This window comes from Phyllostomus discolor, chromosome 4 (genome assembly GCF_004126475.2).
Source record: "Phyllostomus discolor isolate MPI-MPIP mPhyDis1 chromosome 4, mPhyDis1.pri.v3, whole genome shotgun sequence".
Taxonomy (NCBI): domain Eukaryota; kingdom Metazoa; phylum Chordata; class Mammalia; order Chiroptera; family Phyllostomidae; genus Phyllostomus; species Phyllostomus discolor.
Genome location: NC_040906.2, coordinates 187,732,962 through 187,754,777, shown reverse-complemented (window position 1 = coordinate 187,754,777; position 21,816 = coordinate 187,732,962). Strand labels below are relative to the sequence as shown.

At 44.3% G+C, this 21,816-nt stretch overlaps 1 protein-coding gene across 10 annotated transcripts in view; it reads left to right on the top strand.

Annotated features, from left to right (window-relative positions):
• MAP7 (microtubule associated protein 7) overlaps positions 1–21,816 on the top strand; it is a 159,532-nt gene that overhangs the window by 12,800 nt on the left and 124,916 nt on the right. For 3 of the 10 annotated variants that reach the window (XM_036024773.1, XM_036024769.1, XM_036024767.1), the window contains exon 1: positions 8,997–9,316. The exons of 2 other annotated variants lie outside the window; for them this stretch is intronic. In XM_036024773.1, coding sequence (XP_035880666.1) covers positions 9,184–9,316 — 133 coding nt within the window. In that variant the 5' untranslated portion in view covers positions 8,997–9,183. 5 more of the 10 variants (XM_036024772.1, XM_036024765.1, XM_036024766.1 and 2 more) reach the window with 4 other exon arrangements.

Genomic DNA, 21,816 nt, shown 5'->3' with positions numbered 1-21,816 from the left:
CTATCTATGTTAACACTATCTCCAGAAGAAAAAAAATTGAGAGGGAGGAAGGGAGAGATTTCTATTATGATTTTGATATCTTCACTGCAATATTGCATGTGTCTGGAACAGCCATTTTAAAAAATAACACATCAAAGATTTTAGTGCCTTTAACAGTGGCAGTGTAAAGCAGTCCATTCTTGTGGTGGTTTAGAAAGTTTGCAAGAAGGCTCCTTTGTGATCATAATTCGTCTTCTGTTGCTTGTCGAAAGTTCACATGAGTTTTAAGGCAGGGGTTTAAGATTTAAAACTTGGATGTGAAAGGTGAAAGGGTCTTAGAGATGACGTTTGGGGTGTCCACAGTATGCTTTTCAACCTCCTCGTCCTTCTGAGATGTTATTTCTGTCTGTGTAGCTCCCCTTACAGTCTCAGTGGCCCGCGGTCAGGCAGGACTGAAGCAAGATGTCTTTATCAAAAGCATAGTGGATATCTAGTTCCTAGAAATTAATGCTTCCTATCTTTTTAAAAAGCAATTATTGGTGCGTTAGGGATTTTTGTCTTAGCAGTTGCAGATTTCAAAAGCTTCTGGGCTTATTATTTAATCCAAAGTGTATTTGTCTCTTTTCCGTATAATTTTGTGGCTCTGGGTGTTCTGGTTGGTTGCTGACAATTACAGTGAATATGCTAATCCTTTCAGTGTGGGCTTTAACTGAATGAAAATCACCAAGCCTCAAACCTACTCACTGTGGTTATATAATTTGGCATTTCTGTCAGGCACTTCTTTCCTCTAGGTTGATTTCAGAACTTTGTCGGTGGAGAATTGTATGTAATTTTTTTTTTGTCAGCATTGGCTTTAGCTGACAAGTCAGCTAATCAGTATATGAAGTTGTGTACCTCACACATTAATACACACTTTATTTTGTCATGAACAACATGTCTTATTCCATGCCCACCCCCATCCACGTATCTACATACTTTAGTTTCTTCTCATTGAGTCGGGTTGCTCCCTGACAACAAGGAAGGGCTTTTATTATCTTTTTACATCCTCGGATCTGGGCTTTCTAAATCATTTAATGTTGAGACCACTGGACTGCTCGGTTCTTATCATGATCAAAAGGATTTATTTGATAATGCTTGGAAGCTGACCTGTATTGGATTCTCAGTTAGAGATCACTAGTGAAAACAAAGGGAGATTTAATTTACTAGGTCCATTCTGCCCTGTCCTAAACTCAGTTTATGAACATTATTTTAGTAGAGCATTGCCATACTGGGCTGTGATTTGAGTAAATCGTATTTGGGGAAGATTGTGATCACTGACACATAGACCTCAGGTTTTCGGATGGCATGCTTGTGTCTGCGGCGAGTTGATCTCAGTGTGGGAGTGGGGTGTCTTCACCGCTCCGGAGTCACTGGCTGTGACGGTTAATCTTATGTCAGCTCGGCTAGGGCACAGTGTCGGTTTTTCAGTCAAACACTAGTCTAGGTGTTGCTATAGAGGTATTTTGCAGATGAGTTAACATTTCCAGAGTTTAAGTAAAGGAGATTACCCTTGGCCTTCAGAGCAATAACTGAGGTTTCCTGTCAAAGGAGTTTCAGCCTGCTGGCCTTCCCTTCACATTTTGGACTCACTTGCTTCCATGGTTGCAACAGCCATTATTCCTTACTATAGATCCCTGTGTGTGTGTGTGTGTGTGTGTGTATACATACATACTGTATATATGACACTCATATATAATGTATATGCTATATTTTTCTCCAGAGAAACAGAACAACAACAACAACAAAACCTGTTGGAGAACCTTAACTAAAACATTGACCCTCAGAAAATCAAGGGTCTACCCCCCGGATTATAAAAAAAAGTTTTAATTATGTTTTAACAGAGAAAATGTTAATTTAATCTAATTTTAAGTAGACACAGAGGATATGAAACCTTTCTAAACTGAAAAAAATTTTTTATTGGTGTCAGTTTAATTTCAGGGAGTTTTAGGAGAAAAATAATTGGGAAGAACAGCCAAGGGTCAAAGGACAGGACCAGGGAAGAGTCTCAGCGGGCTCTAAAACCCGGCGTTCCCCACCCGTCCAGTCCCTTACTGGCCTGGAGACTCCAGGCTTTCTCTTTCTCTCCCTGACGTGCCCACAAAGTGATACACTGAGTTGGTTTACTGTCCTTAATACTGCTTTTCACCCACAGACCTTTCGATGTCATCTCTCGAGTAACGGAGACATAGTGATCCACCCATAAAAAAAGTGGTGTCGTTTAGGGAAAACCTGTAGCTTATTCACCTTTTCCTCGCCTTCCCAAGAGTTTTTCACGTAGTTGGTTTCCATTCCGGTGCAGGTGGGTGCAGCAGTCGGAGTGCGGCTCTCTTCCGGCAGGACCCCCAGTGAGGCTGCCATTGTTTGTTCCTCAGCTTTCACTCTGAAACCTCTGGGGGGCATCACTCGAGTGAGTGAAACAATGCAACAGCGCTGCCTTCAGCTGAAGCCCTGTGAGGCCTGAGGAAGTGCAGAGGGACAGTGGCGGCAGCGGGGAGGGGCCGTCTGAATCTCTCTGGGGCCTGTGTTCTCTCTGCCTGCCTGCCTGCCTGCCTGCCTGTTTTGTCCTGGATCTATAGCTCCAGCTTCCATTTTCATCAGGTCGTGGAATCACAGGACTGGAGGGGACTAGAGATCCAAAACTCCAGCCTGTATACTAGGCATTTATCCGACATACCGTCCCAGATCTGTGTGTGTGCACGGCCGTCCTCGGGGACGGAGAGCACAGCCTGTCACATCCTGGTAACTTCATTCACCAGTCCTGGGTCTGTCCCCAGAACTGCATGGAAAGTAGAAATCCTCCCATACATTAACCATTGATTCAGGAGGGTTTTTTTTCCCCCTTCAGAGTCTTATCTTATTTTCTCCAGAGGAAAATGTCTCTCCTTTCCAATGATCTTCCCGTGTTATGGCCTAGATAGAATCTTGGTACGTCCTAAGTTGCTCAGTCTGCATGTGTTCTAATTTGTCATCCATTTGAAATGCCCAGCTCAGACGACGTGATCTGAGGAGCAGAAACGACAGAAGGCCTGTTCCCCTTATTCAGCGTGCTGGACCTCTGCTGATAGTGCTATCAGGGTTTTTCCTGCCTCGTCACACCGACGAAATGTAGGGAGCTCGCTGCCCAAGGGCCCTCCTTCCTTGCGTCTGCTGAAGGTTGGGTGCATCTTCATGTCATGCCTGTCCAGTTGTACTTTTTGAATATAAGAAGAGGTGTCTGTACATATCTCCACTAAATTAATCTTTTTAGCTACAGACCATTATTTCGATCTGTTCAGATCATTTTGGACCTGATGCTGGCCATCTCGCAGCTTTGTTTAGTCTACAGACATAAGGCCCTTGCTCTCATCTAAATCCGTAATGAGGGCATTTACCACCTGTCCTTTCCATCGCCCATTTTTCCGGCTTTTACCTGGACTGTTGCAGGAATTTGGAATCCATGATCAGCCCTGACATAAGCCTTCCACACTGCCAGGGGAGCCCGTTAAAAACAAACGTGAGTGGTTCTTGTCCTCTTGCCTTTGCCATCTATCATCCCCTTGGCCACCTGGACAAAGCAGTTAGGCAACTGGCTTTTCTTTCTCAAGTCTCACTCCTTCTCCCTTGCAACCCATCCTCTGCCAGCTGCCAGGCTGGATCACACACACAGTCACCCATTCCCCGGAAGGGCTCCCCTTGCTTTGTGTAGTGGGAGAGCAGTGCATGATTTGGCTGCTGCCTCCCCTCCGATGTCATCCCCAAAGCACCTTATTTTGCATCCTCGACATGATTGTTTGACTCCTACAGCAAGACAAGGTTCTTATGGTTGGTTGGCTTGTTTGTTTGTTTGTTTGTTTGTTTGTTTGTTAGTCTTTCTAATGGTGTGGCTCAAAAATAAAATTAAACACAGAACTGCTGACAGACCAAAGATCAATTAGGTAACTTTTAGAAACACAGTCCTGGATATGTCAGATTATTCTGTTGAACTCGGCAATTGATTTTTTTTTTTTTTGCTTCATTTTGAATATATACAACTGGATTTATTACCTAATAAGGGTGTTACTCTTAGAGGAGAGGACTCAGGAGACACATAACAACCTTCGTCAGTTCAGAAGTTAACCCAGTGTTATCAATGAGAATAATGAACAGGAAGGCCTAGAGGCATTCTAATGTATGTTACTGGGCTAAAGTTTAATGTGGTGTTTTTAAATATTTGCAGCTTAGCTACTGACACCTAATGTTTAGGAAAGGGTTTTAAAGAAGCCTTGGTTAGGGTCCACACCTTTCACGCAGATGAACTCAACCGCAGGGTTTAAAACATGTTCGTGGTGGAGCAGACGTGGGAAAATGGACTCCGCCGGCACCGCGAAGGGCGTGCCACGCAGCAGAGATTTATAGAAATGTTATAAAAGGCCTGGCAGGGACCTGGCGCTTCTTCGTTGATGGCATGTCACTGCTACAGCAGTATTTACCGTTTTTCTTATATGCCTGTTAACAAAAGGTGGTAAAATGAAGATCAAAGCAAACCTGCCTGTTTATTTTCTTTTGAAAGGGTCAGTCGTTCTTTGTGCACTGTTTCTTTGTCCAGCAGCCCATTGGAGGCTCCGCATAATACTTTAAGATGGCAGAACGTGGTGCTTTTATTGACACAGAAGCCTTCAGGAAGTGGCACCATTCTGGGACACCCTTCAACTTCAAGAATGGGGACGCCAGCCAGCCAGCTGGGACCCCTTTTGTTCTCCAAGGGTTGTTTGATTCCTCGTCAGCCTGCCCTGGCTTTGTCATTTTCAAACCATATTAGGGTTTTTTGTTTTTTTTTTATTAAGTTGCATTAAAATGTGGATTTCAAAAACTCCTGCTGGAAGTCAATGGCAGCTTACCTCAGGGAGGTGCATTAAATATTTAAAAGATTGCTGGAGTCCAGTCGTTTTGAAGACTTAATCATCTCTAATGTAGCAATGTGGAAAAGCGTTTTGGCATTTCTGGGCCCCCCTGACAAGTGATTAACTTACATGTATCGGGAACTGTAATTTGCAGTGCCTGGCCATTCGGTGCAGCAGAAATAATCCCTATTTCCAACTAGAGTCCTCAGTTAGTGCAAATCGCTCTTTCTCATTTCACTAATGTTTTCGCAAAGCTCACTAGGCTTTTGGGAGGGAAAATCTAGCTATGCTTCTCACTTGGGTAAGCAGATTTCTCCATGAGAGAGGATATTCTTGGATTCACTCACGGGCTATGCTATTTTCCAATTTTATCGTCACCACATAAGAGCTTAGGAAGCGTAAACTGTGGACAGAAGCCTGAAGGTGCGCGTGTGTGCGCGAACGTGTGTTTAGTCATTTCCGTAACATTGTGCCAGCGAGGCCCCAGTCATGAGCTGACTTCCCGGCCAATCAGCAAGTGTGACCCTGTTCTGTGTTCACCCACCTCAAGGGGTTGGAGCTGGGCCAGAGGTACCAGCAGCCGGGTAGACGGGCAGACGTAAATTCACTGTGTGCTGAGGGGTGGGGCTGGGGCTAGGGCTGGGGGCGGCAGGGCGGGGTGGGAACAGTAGCTGTCCAAGGGCCTATCGGCCTGTTTCGTTTATGCTGGTGAAAAGGACTACCGTTTTCCCCTGTGACGGCAGGTACATTTTGTGATTCCACTGCAAACATTCTTTTCTCTGTATAAAGCCAATCTAAGTTGTAACATCTGTCCTTCTGCACTAGGCAGTGCCTCCTTTCTCACAAGTTTGTTCAGCGTCTCTAATAATACATTATTTATTATTTTCCCAATGTAAACAAAACAATTGCAAAACCTAATTGACTCTTGGCAGTCTACACCCATCAGTGCCCATGGGGACTGAAGTAAGGCTCTGTATCTGCAGGTGACGTGCAGGGTCAGCTGTACCACATTGAGCCAAAAACGCTGTGAGGAGCTGAAGATTCCGAGTGCTATTTCTTTTACTTCTGGGGGTGTTTAAAGTTAAGACCGCACTGTCCGCCTTTCCATACTTGCTTTTGTTTGGGCTTAGTGTACAAAAGGGAAAAGACCGTAAGCCCCATACCCCTACAGGGGTCACGCCACAATATTCCTGGAATTAAATAATGTTTAGCCCATATAGCCATTAAAGACTGGGTTTGAGCATTTGTGAAACTGATCGCTGATGTATTTATGTGCCATAAATAAAGTGAAAAGTGTGTGCTTCATGGGTAAGGGGGGACTCCTCCCTTTATTATGACTGTTTGGTCTTGGATGTTTGCTTCCCGGTGACTGGCCGCAGCTGTGGCTGGGACTCTCCTCGTGGGCAGCAGAGCCAGAGTTGACAGGGCTGCCGGACGGACGGGAGCGACTTGGCTTCCGAGAAGATGGGCCTGGGGTTAGTCTTGACTCAGTGACTTAACTGGCTGTGTGACTGTAGCCTCTTCGAGCCTCAGCTTCCTGACTGTAACGGACGAAGGTAACACATCTGATGTACCCAGCGCAGCATCTGAAATAAAGTTGAGCACGTCCCAGGTGATGGGCCATTATTAAATTCCTTAATTTCACCCCACGCTGCCTCATGGGTTGTACGATGGTGGCGCTTTTGTGTCAAGATTGAACTGAGGTCCATCTTCCAAAATGTAATTGTGACTGTACATACACACGTATGTGTACATACATGTGTGTGAGTGTGTGTTGCTAGTGTGAATCCTCGCCTGATTCTCTGGAAGTAAATAGGAGAAGGAAACTAAAGTGGCTTTGAAAATAATTTCATTTGACAAGTATGTATGTGTATAATATTGGCCTCTGTTTATTGCTCATCCAATTAAAGAAAAATAATAAATTAAAAAAACATGTTTAACTCAGGAAAAGGGTGAGTTAACCAAATAGAGAATTAGGGAAGTACGTTAACCAGCTGGCAGCCACTGCTTGTTTCTTGAACAACAAGATCTGGAACACTGGAGGCATGGAGTCTCCCTTTCCTTCCCTCTCCACCTCTGGCCTTTTCTGTAGAAGCCGGAGAGTGGGATCTGGGATTCTAAACTGTGCCGGCCAAACATTTGTCCTCGGGAGAAGCACTGGACTAGGAAGAAGGAGCTCTAAACCTCCACTGTAGACCTGCTGCCAGCCAACATTGACCTGGGCAAGGAATTTTGCTTCTAGGGCCTCTTTTCCCTTACGTGTGAAATAATACTGGTTGGGAAGCTTTCTCACACCCATTCGGTGCTAAAACTCCGTTCTATTTCACCGTGGGTCATGCATTAACGTGACTTTAAATGAACTCCATGCCTGAAATGTCCTGCATTTATCCAAGCCACAGATCTAAACACCTGTTAATTTAATTAAATGACCAGCCTTTGGAGGGAAAGAATTATTTTTTTTTTAAGTATGTGTTTGCTAACCATTTAGCACACTGGCAGCATTGGGCTTGGCAATATGAATACTAGATAAAAAAATAGAAGTATTCCTAGAAGGAGCTGATAGCTGACCTGGGAACACCTGGAAAATAATTACAGAGCGAACATGGCCTCATTGCAATAAATGTGTTATAAACCATCATAAAAGGAGCTGATATTTACTAAGGACTTCTTACAGCTAGCACTAGATTCATTTAATCCTCGCTCCTAATCCAAGAAGGTAAAGGATGGCATCACCCCAATATTACAGAGAAAACAACAGGCTCCAAGAGGAAAGTGAGGTGTTCGCAGTTACTCTTTCAAGCAAAGGGTCCAGAGAGGATATTTTACTTGCCCCAAGAGTCCCGAAGTAAGAGAGTGGTTTGGGGTTGGGAGGATTGCTTTGGACTTTCTAAGCAGACTTGAATTTGATTAAAAGGCAAAAGGGAAAAAAAAGGCAACAAAAATTATTTTCCGAATTTGTCAGTTGGAATCTTCTCGTGTCATTTATTGTCAATTTAACTTTTTTCATACGCAGCGTAAATTTTAGGCAGCCTAGCAATGAAGAGTGTTAACGTGAGAAAGCTTTTATTTCAGAAGAAAACAATAATCACATGATTGTGTGCTTTGGAGAAAACTGTCCCAAAAAAGGGCTCGAATTGGGTCAAGTGTTGAGGGTGGCTCAGCACTGCTGGTGGTGACTTCCCCAAAGCAGCGGGGCTGGGGGTGTCTGCTGTGGCTGTTTTTTCTTCCTTTGGAGAACGGTAGTGTCTCATTGGTGCCTGCTTGCCTCATAGGAGGGGTATTCTAACTTGTGATCTCTGAGAGCAGGCACAGTCCTCCCGCTTTCTGCCTTTTCACTGCTTGCCCTCGGGACAGGTATGACCAGACCTGTGTTTATGGAATCTGGGATTGTAAGAATGTCCGGAAAGCTGGGGTGTGTCACTGAGTATGAAGTGGGCTCTGGAGGTACCAGCATGCCTTCCTTCATCCAGCGACTTGCAAACATTGGTAGCACAGAAAATCTGGCCCCTAGAAGAAGAAAAAGCCTTCTAGCCTTGAGCCCCTTTCTCCCTGCTGGGGAGTCTGCTGCTGCTTGTGCAAACAAAACTACGTTTCTCCTCCCATCCTGCTGCTCCCGCTGCCAAGGGGAAGAGAGGGAGCTGCCCAGCAGACCGGCTGCCTCGCCTCACGCGGCCACTCCTCTGCTGGTGAGTTCCTCCCCGGAGCAGCATCCAGGCAGCCGCTGCTCCTCTTCTCGGCAGAAGCTGGGGACATGGAGCCGCTCCCAGCCCTCCTTGATTAGGATATGTCAGGGTTGTCAGGGCAACTGTTAATGGCATCGGACCATATTTTCCCCTCTGTGCTGTGTGCTGAGTATTTTGCTGTGCGGCAGCAGGAAGAGGATTGGGAAAAAGTGCTGCAGCAGGAGGGAGAAGCTGGGATCTGATTGAACGGGTTAGGCAGTGGACGGAGCCACCTGAACCTGCATGTCCTCAATAGGGCTTTTCTGCAAGGGTGTGTGTGTGTGTGTGTGTGTGTGTGTGGTGTGTGAGACAGAGAGAGAGAGCCTGCACATGTGTCTGTGGGGAGTAAGTGGGAGGGGGCTTCTTGAGGAGGGGGTTGCTGCTAGGCGAGGGGGAACGGCAGGGCCTCAGTTGCCAAGTGGCTGGTAGTATCCGTCAGCTGTCTGCACACTGTTTACCCATAGGGGATCTATTACAAGTGCTCAAATGAACCGGCAGCTTAGAAACTAGCGGCTTCCTGGGAGCTGCAATTACATAAGCATATATATTTAATATAATAATAATTAAAAACAAGTAGCAGCGGTATGCCTGGATCAGCTACAGCTCTCCGACCAGAGAGACTGAAGAAGACCAATGCAAGGCCAATTCCCCTTGGTTTATTCACCATTAATGAGGAAGATGAACAGCAAAAGAATGGAAATTCCAGAAGACCGAAAGGTATGCACTAGCTCTCCCCTTTGGTCAGAGCCAGCCCATTTTCCCACGCCGCTTACAGCGCGTTTCTCAAACTGTGCTCATTTCTCAAACTGTGCTCGTGGTGCCTGCCGCGTGGAGTATTTGCGACCTCCTGGCACCGTTCGTGGTGGTGTACACACTCCGGGGCTGCGTGTGCATGAACGCGGAAGAGGTTTTGCAGATTTGGTGGCTTTCAGGTCAGCTGTGTTTCTGACCTAAGCTACTTTCTTGGCTTAAAGAGCTTTAATTTTCACATACTCACTTAAACAGGTGCCAAGGACTCGGTCCTCTGCAGGAGGAGGGCACATGAGTCATCAAGGTTTAAATGAACCTCTCCCCACCTTCTTAGGCACATCAGGTGATCTCTGTTTAATGAGGTGAGTTTCTCCTTGAAAGGGGTGAGTTAGGTAAAGTGGCCAAAGACTGCAGCCTTTCCCTGGGCAGAGGGTCAAGATGTTACTCCTTTTCCACTCTGAAATGCCAAGAACGAGGAGAGGAGGAAAACAAACAATGAGTATGACTGTAAAGGGCAAAGCTGCAGAACAGGGCGGGGACCACGAGGTTTTATCACTTCTGATAACTCTGCCACCGAACACCACAGAGAGGTTCGAATGTGCTGGGTCCAGAAAGGAGAGGTCTGCTTCTTGGGCTGTTCTTTTCCTAGTGGTGAGGTGGAGCAGCAACTTGCCTGGCTTCTCTGGTCCCCCGGCACTGCATCATCTTCAGCTTCGTCTTGTACCCACCCAGGCAGTAATTGTTAGAGACGGCAACATCGTGCATTTTTGAAGAAGGGCTCAAAGGCTTGCATTTTAAGTTTTCCAGTATCTTGATGCTTGCATCCCCCTCCCCAGAATATATATATAAGCTGTTCTCTTGAGTTTGTAGGTTATGTTTTGTTGTTTCCATGTGCTGATTACATTTTAGCTTGCATTCAAATTGTTCCGTCACTTAGATACCAGATTTCTCTCTGTGTGGTTCAGAGCAGCAGCGTGGCAGAGGAGCAAGCAAACATTGAAGCAATGGCAGAATGAATGTTTGACTAGAACCCAGTGTCTGAAAGCCAGTGGACTACTGGCTTTCTTTTTCCTGGTTCTTGACAGAATCTTAGTTTACTTTTATTAAATATAATTGAAACTGTGTACTTTAAATCCAAAAGTATATGTTTGCATCCTTTTAATAAAGAATGTATACTGGGGAGTTTTAATACGTGGAACCCTACTACTGCAGTTGATCTTTGCTTTACTGTGAGACATAGCTTCGACCTGAGGACCAAATGACCTCAGGATTCCAATGATGCTGTGAAAGGAAGGTGACTAAGCTGATTCTTTTATTCGTGCATGAATGAAGGCAGTTGAACCAGAGGGTGCTCTTGATGAAAACGCACTACTTCAAATTGTTCGTAGCAAACCATTCGGCCCCTTGGCCACAGGAGGGTCCACGTGCCAGCCTAGCTCTGTTCCCCGGTAGAGCAATGATGGGACGTCCTGTGCAGGCTCTGTTCCATGCGGGAACCACTGGCCGCACCTGGCTAGGAGCACGTGAGATATGGCCACTGCAACTGGAAAAGTGATGTAAAGATTTTAATTAGTTTTAGTTGATTTAAACTTTAATAGCCACATGTGGCTAGTGGCTGCCTCATTGGACAACACAGTTCTAGCCTACAGAGCTGTGACCTTCTGAATTTGCATCCTCTCTGTTATGTCCATCCTTAATTGCTTCCTGGTGCCAGGTACAGCGGAGTCCCGAAATGCATGTGCTTATGAGGAAGGGCCCCGTGGAGCCAGTGGCCCCTCCCCTGCCAGGGAGCACAGTAACCTGGACTGAGAGACATTTCCCTTCCCATCCTCCTTTCCTTCCTTCACTTCTTTCTTTCTTCCTCTGAGACTATTTCATTTTCTTTCCTACTTAAATGTTATCACCTACTCTCCGTGTTATTCCTACCAGTCACTAGTTGCCGGTACCGTCTTTGACAACTTGCAAAAAATTCTTTTTTTCTCATTTATTATTTCCAAAGCATCATAACAAGATGTCATACAGGTTCTCTTTCAGATGCGACTGTTAAGAAACTTTGTTTCCTTTTCTGCCCACTCTGTGGTCTAGTCAGCCAACCACGTCCAAACTTGGTTTCTACACTGAGTGTGTGTGTTCTGTCATTACCAGGAGCAAAGGTGCTTGCTTTCTAAATTCAATAAGGCCAACGCTCAGTCTAAGATTACCTGAGTTAATAACAGGTAGCATCTCTTCAGGAGCTCTGCTGTCGGGCAGCCATCATAATGAACTCAGTCGGCACGAGCGTGTCGATTGCCATCTGAACTTCCAGTGATGGCTTTAAAATCACCTGGCAGAGCAAGACAGGAGTTTGGTTAGCCGGTAGATGGATCAATTATTGAAGGAGAGATTTCTCTCCCGTGTAATCAATAGAAGCGTAAATGTTTCATGTGCCTTGCCGTTACTGACTGTGACAGTTAGATAGAAGTTGAGAGTTGGGCTCCTGCCCTTGGTGTTGTGCCTCCGAACCCAAGCCTCGGAGTTCTGCTGACTTCGGAATGGCTTAGGAGAGCTGTCTGCAGACTGCAGTGCCTGAATGCCCTCGGATGCCTTTCCAGGCAACCCTGGAGACTCATGTGGAGAATTTTGCTGAATACAGTGTGATGATTAAGTAATGACATTTTCTCCCTAAACCAGCATTTGTTGAACGCTCGCTCTGGGCAGATTACTCGGCTGGGACGTTGTGAGAGTGATGCAGAGATCACTCACGTGGCGTCTGCTCTCAGAAGTGCTTCACTGTCTAGTGGAGGAAGACAAGTCTGTGCAAATTACGCGAGAATATAAGTGAAATCGGGCAGGGCTGACAGTGCAATGAGGTTGCCTGTGCACACGCCTGTGCCCTTCTCTAGACTGTAAGCTTCTTAAGGGCCAGGACTGCCCCTCTTTCTAAGTACCTTGCAGAGCGCACGGGGCATTATTCAATGCAGGTGAATTTAACATTCAAATACAATTTTCATAGGGTCTGAAGGTCTTCGTAACACAGGGATTCTAAGAAATGTTGACAGTGTTAGATTTGTCCTTTCAAGGTCACCACTCTGAAAGGGACAGCACTGTTTGGAGGTGTCTGACACGTTAGTCCTGTTACTCTCGGCCGCACTGCATTCATCTGATGGTGTATCCAGGCATCCACTGTGCTCCGCTGTTTCCCATCATATGGTGCATCATTTTCTTTGGTGGAAAAATGAAGGTGCCTGTTTACAAGGTGTTATGAATTGACTACTTTATGCCTTCTGTCCTTTTTTACTAGCTACTTGCCAGTTACATTGTAAAGGAATAAACTTTCTCCTTGAAATCAGGACACATTACTGCAGGGAAACTGTGTTCCCCTTCTCCCCACCCCTCCCTTTTGGTTAAAATGTGTATTGACGGAGCCTGCAGTGGCTTCTCGTCTTTTGGCTTGTCTGCTGCAAAGGTAGAATTTCTGCCAGTTAAAGTGTCCAAATGAAATATAATCCACCGTTTACATTTATATTCCCGTTGGATAGGTGATGATGCAGCAACTGATGTGTCCTCTTTGTACATCATGAGACTTTTCCTTTTCAAAGAGGATGAGTGTTATGTCGAGAAGTGTGAATGCCGCTCTAGAGTTGTTGCCACCCTTTCCTTGGTTTCTCTTCCTCTTTTGCTCTGTGGGACTTGGACCGTAGTCTATTCCCAGGGTCTTTATTTGTGCCATTTCAGGATGAGGCAGAAGGTTTTAGCAGTAGGATATTACAGCTAATGAGGCAAAAGCATCGTTTAGAAGAACAATAATATCCAAGATCCCTATTATGAGGAGGAAATCTTAAAGTCAAATTGATTGGTGCAATCGAGTATTTGCTAAAGCGACCCTATGTATAATGTTTTATTCATTTACATAAAAATAATGAGAATAGGGTATGTCAGGAACACGGGTCATAATTTCTAATGTATGGTTTGCACTCAGTGGGTTCTCCGTAAATATCTATTGCATGAGTATAACCATCTCCCAAGCATCTGTGTTGTAGATGTAGAAGTTATCATATGTATCACTGTGGACAAGGCGAACATGACTTAACTTCTACATGAATAAACTTTTCGTATAGTTAGGTACTATGTATTGAGTTGGCCAAAAAGTCCCCTATGTTTTTCTATAAAGTGAAAGACACGTTTTTAATTTTCACCAATAACGTTATTGATCTGGATATTTTGAGTATGTCAGCTATATCCCGCTATTGGCTTCTAGTGGGTTGAGGCCAGGGGTGAAGCTAAACATCTTCCAATGCACAAGACAGCCCCACAGCAAAGAATTATTTGGCCAAAATGTCAGTAGTGCCAAGAAACTTCACAAACCACTTTTGACACATTCCATTAGTCACAGCACCTTCTCCATACACGGCGCAAGTATTTTTTTGAGTTTCAGTTGCATTTTTACTTTCTTGAAATAATAAAGCATAATACACTGAAAGTATTGTGTATTTTCTTCCATCTTCAATGGCTGCACAAAAGTTCACCAAATTGGATAAGTTTTTTAAAATGCATGCTTATACAACAGCTGTTACACAGTACAATCTAACAAAATGGTTTCAAATGAAGTTAAAGACAACTGAGCACTACTAGAGCCATTGACTGGAAAAAGTTAGGGACTTTCTGGCCAGCCCAATATAATGGAATTTGCTTACTATGTACAACTAAAAAACTTAAACGTCATGTGTCTGTTTTAAGAGCTATGATTGATGGGGCTAACAACATAGCTGACCGTTCCAACCATAGGACACAGACACAAGTGTTTAGTGAGAATCTCCCAGCTGATAGAGCGTGGGTGTTATTTTTGGAAGGTTAAATTGAGTATCCATTTCCACTAACATCAGCATGTGTCCAGGAGCAACTTTAAATTTAATTCATTGATTTCACCTATCTATTCAACAAAAAAAAACAAGTGAGCAAAATAGGACCAGAGACATGGAAATAAAGAACAAACTAACAGTGACCAGAGGGGAGGAGAGAGTGGAGAAATGAGGGAAGGAAGGGGAAGAGTCAAAGCAAAAAACATGTATAAAGGACCCATGAACAAGGACAGTGGGGGGTTTGGGAGAGCAGATGGGCAGGGAGGAGGATTGAAAATGGAAGGTGGGGGTTGGGTAGGCCAGAGGAGAGTAATGGGGGAAAAATCGGGACAACTGTAATTAAACAATTTTTGTAAATGTTAAAAACAAAAAATAAAAAGGAAATATAAAAGTGAAAAAAATTAACTCATTGTTAAGATTTTCCAGGTGATTCTACAGGCACCTTAATATTGTCTTTAACAGAAACTAATAACTTCACAGCAGTGAACATAATTTTATTTAGAAAGTCCATCTATTTTTTTTAAGATTTTATATATTTGTTTTTAGAGAGAGAGGAAGGGAAGGAGAAAGAGAGAGAGAGAAATACCAATGTGTGGTTGCCTCTTGCGCACCCCCTACTGGGGACCTGGCCCACAACCCAGGTATGTGCCCTGAGTGGGAATTGAACCAGCAACCATTTGGTTTGAAGCCTGCGCTCAATCCACTGAGCTATACCAGCCAGGTTTTGAGAAAGTCCATCTTAATTCTCAGATCTTCTAGGTATTTCAACAGAACCCAGTCCTGGCCCAGTGACTCAGTCGGTTGGAGCAATGCCCTGCATACCAAAAGGTTGCAGGTTTGATTCCCAGTCAGGGCACATACCTAGGTTGCAGGTTTGATCGCTGGGCAGAGTGTGGATAGGAGGCAATAATCGATCGATGTTTCTCTCTCCCATAGATGTTCTCCTCTCTCTCTCTCTCTCTCTCTCTCTCTCTCTCTCCCTCTCTCCCTCCCTCCCTTTCTCTTCTCACTCTCTCTCAAATCAATAAACATATCTTTGGGTAGGGATTATAAAATACACACATACATAAGTACATACATAAATAAAAATAAATAAGTAAAGAGAGCCCAGCTTATGTCGAACCCTCTATGTGATAGGTTTATGTTTCAGATTTGCCAACTTAAAAAGGCACCACATACCCCATTGTACCTCAGCTCCGGACGCAAAGGCCAATATCACAGATGGACATAAGACGTCGTGTTTGAAATACTTAGCAGAACACCATTGAATATTTTTTGCTGACCACATAATGCAAGTTCTATTTTTAGGCTGTCTTCCCAGCAATGATTATGTTAGTGAGAGAATGCTAAAAGATTCTGTCTGGATTCCAAAGAATTTACCATGCCAGGTCCAGTGTGGAGTGGGAAATGATGATGGAGCTTAGAAGTAAAAACCAGGGGAAATTATTTTCACAGTTTTGATCTTGCATATATATGGCTTTAGAGGCTAGATTCATCCTTAAATTTAAAGAAATGGGACTAATAAAGTAGTAGCAGCATATGCAGTGGAACTTGTCATGCTAAAGTCATCATTGGGAACAACCGTATGGAGATTGCTGCCTTGTCTGTACTCTTCATAGCATTGCTTTCAAGGTCAGGGATCAAGGGCATTTGTCAAGGGGTGACTTGGAGAAGGGGTGATGTGTTAGAATCTCTGTAGGCCCCTTTAAAACTTTTTTAAACAAGGGGTTGCAAACTTTAAATAAAAAGGCAACTTCAAAAGAAGTTGCCTCCTTACACAGAAACTTACCTCTGATCCCCTTTAGTATGGACCGATGGGAATTCAGGACCTGCCACCATCAGGGATGTCAGTTCACATCAGGGGAAAAGTTTAACGAGACTGACTAAGTAGTGAGGGGCCACAGTCCACATTTGCCAAAGTTTGTTAGAAATTCAGACTAAGGCTGGGGTGAAAGACTGTTTGATGTGGCAGAAACAGCTCTGCCTGTGGAAATCGGTGAGTTACTGTTATTTAACCTGTCCAAGCCCCAGGTTCCCATCTGTAAAATGAGATTAATAAAGTCATGTTCACAGGTGGTGGTGAGGATTAGAGATAATACATAAGCACTTAGCACACTCTCTGGAAAATAATTGGGGCTCATTAAGTGATCGTTACAAAAATGGTGATTTGTAATCAGATATCCCACATTTTCTGATAACTTCTGCCAACACGTGGTTTTCTTTGTCTGTTCCAGCCCCTTAATCAGACTCTTATGTATAGAGATACTTTCTCTGGTCTAATCTCCTACTTTTTACCTTAACTTGCCTGTGAATGAAAATCTCCAGGAAGGCTTCCTCTTGTCCGAGGTCTTCTCAGCGCCCTCCCCACAAGAGGCATGTGTGCTGGGTCCTTGCCTTGTGTTTACACATGTGGGTCAGATGTGCTAGATGACAGGTAGGTTACTCATTGTGGTGCCCTGTAATTTAGTTGTGTGAAGTGAAGGAAGTAAATTATACTATGTCAGATCACCTCGCTTGTTGTTTTAAATACGATTAAGGGAGTAGACCTTTTATTCCTTGGGATTAATGGTGACCTGGTCTGATTTAGGAGCCTTGATCCTCTGCTGTATTGGAAACCAGTCAAAAGGATTTTTTTTTTTTGCTTCAATTTTGTACTTGGTGTCTGTATCTATGTCTGTGTCTGTTTTCCTTCTTGTGTGTGTATGTGAATTGCTTGATGGAAATGTCCTGGGCGTGTGGGCAGGTTTCAGCAGTGACTCGGATTATATGAAGGTGGTCACATTTGGGGCTGCCAGCTTTATCCGGGCCATCTTCCTTTTCTCATGCTGTTTTTAGCACCAAGCCTTCTTGCTCTGAATATGGTTCGTTTCTACCTTTTTCTCTGTTTTGTTTCTGTAGTGCTGTTTCTCTCCCTAGTCAGTGCGCCTGGTGGAGGCGCCATATTGGATGCGACACCCTGCTACACGCAGGCACCAGTGGGCCTTTGCATCCTGAGGCAGGCTCTTCCTCCTGCCTGGTACGTGCTTCAGAGTATTCTCTCTCTGCTTCACTGTGCCTGGTCGGCTTCTGCTTGTCCTTCTGTTTAAGTGTCACTTCCTGAAGACTGTCCCAGATCAGGCTAGGTCCCATGTTCTAGGATCTCATAGGATCACAAACTTGTCCTACTTTTGCTTCAAACAATTTGTAGATTAAGGGTTGGTTTGATTAGTTGTGTAATGTCTCTCTCCCCGACTAGACTAAACTCTGAGAGGGCAGCGTGACTGTTTCATTCGCACTGCGTCCCTAGCCCCCAATCTAGGGCCTAGTACATAGTTGAGGCTCCCTAAAAATTGGTTACATGACTGATAAGAGATGACACACTGGCACTGCCAGCTCGAGAAAATGAGGGAAGCGCAGCTGAACGAGTCTTAGAGCGTTTCAGGGTCCAGGACTTTGGTCTGAATCTGGGAAGGGCCTAGAGATGCCAGATCAGTCATCGTCCTACCTGGTGATGGGACAACGACTTTTGTATTAAAGACCTTTGCCCACTAGTGTTCGTGCAAAGGTGCTATGTTGTTAGTTTTCTGCTAGGACATTATGTCTCCGAGAGCCTGCAGATTCTGCAATGACTTACTTGGACCAAGTTCCAGGCCAGGTGATTCTAGAAGCACTTTCTACCATCTTCCCTTGAACTGTCAGAGCTCACTGTGAAATGTTCATTTTGAGTTTGTGGCATATACTCATCATGGCCACATTTGAAGTGGTATAAGCATTCACCTCCCTTCTGAACAACTAAAATTCACCATCACGACTACAAAGCGTAAGCTGCAAGCCAGTGGGAATTTATACCAGAAACAGATCCTTGTTGATGTAAACTCTCCCCAAGCCCTTTGACAAGTGTTGTCTGCCACGCTGTCTGCTCTTCTGGATCAGGAAACATCTGGGAGCAAGACCCGGAGCCGCGGTGAACCCGGCAGCCCAGTGTGTGCCTGATCTGGCTCCCTCTGGCTCCCCGCCCATTCCAGTGCATCGCAGTGAGCCCCCCTCAGAAGATTCTCTGTATGCCTCTTTTATAACACTATCCCTGCATCAGCCTTTTTCTCCAGGCCCAGAAAAACAGGTTCTTTGTAGGTAGACAGTTCCTGGTGCAGACCTTCAGTCAGCAGTGTGGAAAGATGCAGAGTAGCAAGTGAGACTTCAGGATTCAAAACCTCAGCACTTTGAGTTTTTCCCTTAGGCTTCCTTCCGGAAACACCTTTTCTTTTCATAAGTTTGTTTCCTCTGATTCTCCTGACCTCGCAGTTGTGAATCCTTTCCCCAATTCTGACTTGGTGGTTGGTCATTATCCTAGAGCTGCCCTCGCCCATCTAGTGGTTTAGGGACTATTGCATAGACATGAGCATGCATTATGAGTGGACCTCCAAATTGGCCACTTGGGTCAAGACTTCTCTGATCATCAGTCAACTTTACAACATGTTCTCACAATCCAAGTGACTTGAAAATTATCTCCACTCCACTGCCACAAGTTGCAGTGATGACATTTTCCTTGACACTACATGGCTTCCACTTCCACTCCGTTTAGCCAGCCAACCAGCATCGCAGATCTATGCTGGGACTTGTTACCACGGTACCTAAAGTATCTTGAACTCAGAAACCCCCTTAGGCCCCTACAAACTTCAGATGCAGCCAACATTGATTTCTGTGTCCACCTCATGTTGACAGTGTGCTAGGTGTTTCAGGATATGTGAGCTCATCCTCCAGCCTGCACTGTGGCCTCACACCTTCCGAACCCAGCGTGACCTTCTGGGTGACCTCTGCATGACGTCTTCTGCATGACCTCTAGGCTGGAGAACCCTCCGTGTTCTCACAGTTATTAGTACCCTTCCAGCTCACTGGCCCTTTTTCCAAGCCTGGAACTCATAGATGACCGTGTCAACAGTGCACTTGGAATGATGCCTGGGCTGTCCTTCCAGGCTCTGAGTGTCCCCACGTGGCCTCTTCTTTCTTCTTTAGGGCTGCCGAGGGTGACTGTGAGAGTGCTCGGGACTGTCCCACTTTCTTGTCCCTGGCCCTCTGATGAGCCCTTATGGAAGCTGCTGGCCGGTTATCCTGGTCAAATCACATCACAGCTGGCATTCACCCCGTGTTCCATTCACTGTACCTCACTCTTAACTTCTAACATTTTCTGCTACTTTGCTATGGATATTGAGGATGTATTAATTTAGCTTTTAGGTCATAATTTACTCGCTTGAATAGAGGGAGAAAAAGACATAGGCATATAGGCTGTAATATTCTAAGTAAACCTCAATGACAGAAAGGAGAAGTAATTCTGTTTTCATTTGATGTGATTTTAAAGAGGGAAGATGGTAAGATTTTAAATGACTTTTGGCCACCAACATTGGACTAAGTCTCCCATGTCAAAGGATAATTACAGTTATGTGGACAGCGACGTGGTTTTTGGTGAAGCATTGTAGATGAGAAAAGCAAATTGAATGCTCTGGGCCGCCTCTGAGCCTGTCTCAATCATTTCTTGTGCATCATTACTGCTCTAGATGCTTCATGAGCGAGTTAATATCATTACTGATCTATGCCTTATTACTTGGAGAGAATAAGGTTAAAGAGTGAGGCCATACTACTTTTAGGCGACACGCTGAAAAGCAAAGTTTTAATTCAGGACTTTAGTGTTTTTTCAGTTCCTTTCTTCGCACGGTATTGTCATAATCATTGCAGCGGAAGCCTACTCAGTCATCCCCATTGCCCTAGATTCGAATCTTCCAAGATTAAGGACTCTTTAATGACTCTAGGTGATAGGAATTTTTTTTTTTTGCCAAATATGTGCCTATTTCCATTTTCTTTTAGCATATTTTATTGTAAAATTTTACTGTGTTGCTTTAGTGGAGAAAAAAAAATAAGAAAACCATCTTGGTTCCTGGCTGGTGTGGCTCAGTGGAGTGAGCGTGGGCCTGCAAACCAAAGGGTCACCAGTTCGATTCCCAGTCAGGGCACATGCCTGGATTGTGGGCCAGGTCCCCAGTAGGGGGTGTGTGAGAGGCAACCACACATTGAAGTTTCTCTCCCTCTCTTTCTCCCTCCCTGCCCCCCTCTCTAAAAGTAAATAAATAAAATCTTGAAAAAGAAAAAGAAAACCATCTTGGGTTGTGACTGATGGTCCATCCCAGACAAGCCTGTAACATTTGGCATCATCTGTTTCCTCCCTTGTGACCCTCACACCCAGAGTTCATTCTTCTAAGATGTCGATTGATGAAGAGCCAACAGCCCTGGGTGGAGCCATAGTAAATATACTGGATCAATATAAGGCTTAGGGCAATTAGGATAGCAGAATGTATTGGTGCCAAAATTCAGAATGCTTGATCCCTGATAAGTTAACGGATTGAGAAAAGTCAATGTCCACTTCCTGATGCTTATGAAGATCTTCTTAGAATCACAGTGATGCTTTGGGACCCCTAATGATGTGACGGGTCTTTGATAGTGTAGTCCCTAGTGAAAACCAAGTTTTCTATTTTTTATTAGTTTTTTAAATTTATTGATTGATTTTAGACAGAGAGGAAGAAAGAGAGAGAAGCATTGACTTGTTGTTCAACTTATTTATGCATTCATTGGATGATTCTTGTACGCGCCCTGACAGGGGATCAAACCCACACCTTGGGGTATTGGGACGATGCTCCAGCCAGCTGAGCTATCCAGCTAGGGTGAAAACCAAGTTTCCTGACTGGTGAAATGAACAACTCAGGTTTTAATGTCCTAGAAGTATCTCTGAAATTTAGAATTGAGGATTGTATGTCAAAGTAAATGTTGAATTGAGGCCACTGGCATCTGAGCAGTGTCGCCATGGCCTCCTGGAGGCAATCTGGTAGAGGAATTAGTGACTTGGATTCTGGAACCAGTTTCAGCACTTCCTGACCATATGCCTCAGGCAAGGCACTAAGTATCTCTGCATCGACTTGCTTCTTCTGTAAGCCAGGGGTAACGGCAACACCTGCCTCATGGGGCTGTTAAGGATTAGGTGGGACAGCACGTGAAACGTGCTGGTAACTGGGCCTGGCACTAACGAGCTGTCGTGTAAGTGGTAGTCGTGTTATTCAGAACATTTTCTTGGTTGATGGCTGTGCTATAGTAGTTCTAAAACACCAGCATGTCTGCTGAGACTTCTAAATTTTAGAGGATTTGAAACCAGTTAAAAGAAAATTATACCTGTTTTCTGAGAATCAGTTCAATAAAGATTATTTTTCTTCTACATTTGACTTTTTGTAACTTGACAATAATCTCAGATGCCTAGCGGTTGTATAGATACAGCAAATATTTTTACTGAGGCTCATTACCCTTGACAATTACTTTCATAATGGCATTGTGAGCCAAACCAGCACTTTTACATCAGCCACACAAAAATGAAGGCACTCAAGTCTGTTTGAAATGGCAATGTATTACTGTGCTCGTAAGGCAGTATTCAGGAAGGCAGTACTCTATGGCTTGATAACCCGACTCATGTTCACCTTACACGTTGTTGTAAGAAAGATTGTATAATTTCCCTGGTCTATTGTTTTATCCTTCATTTTGGCCTTTATTATTTTTTATTATTTATTAAATTTATTGGGGTGACATTGATTAGTAAAATTATAAAGGTCTCAAGTG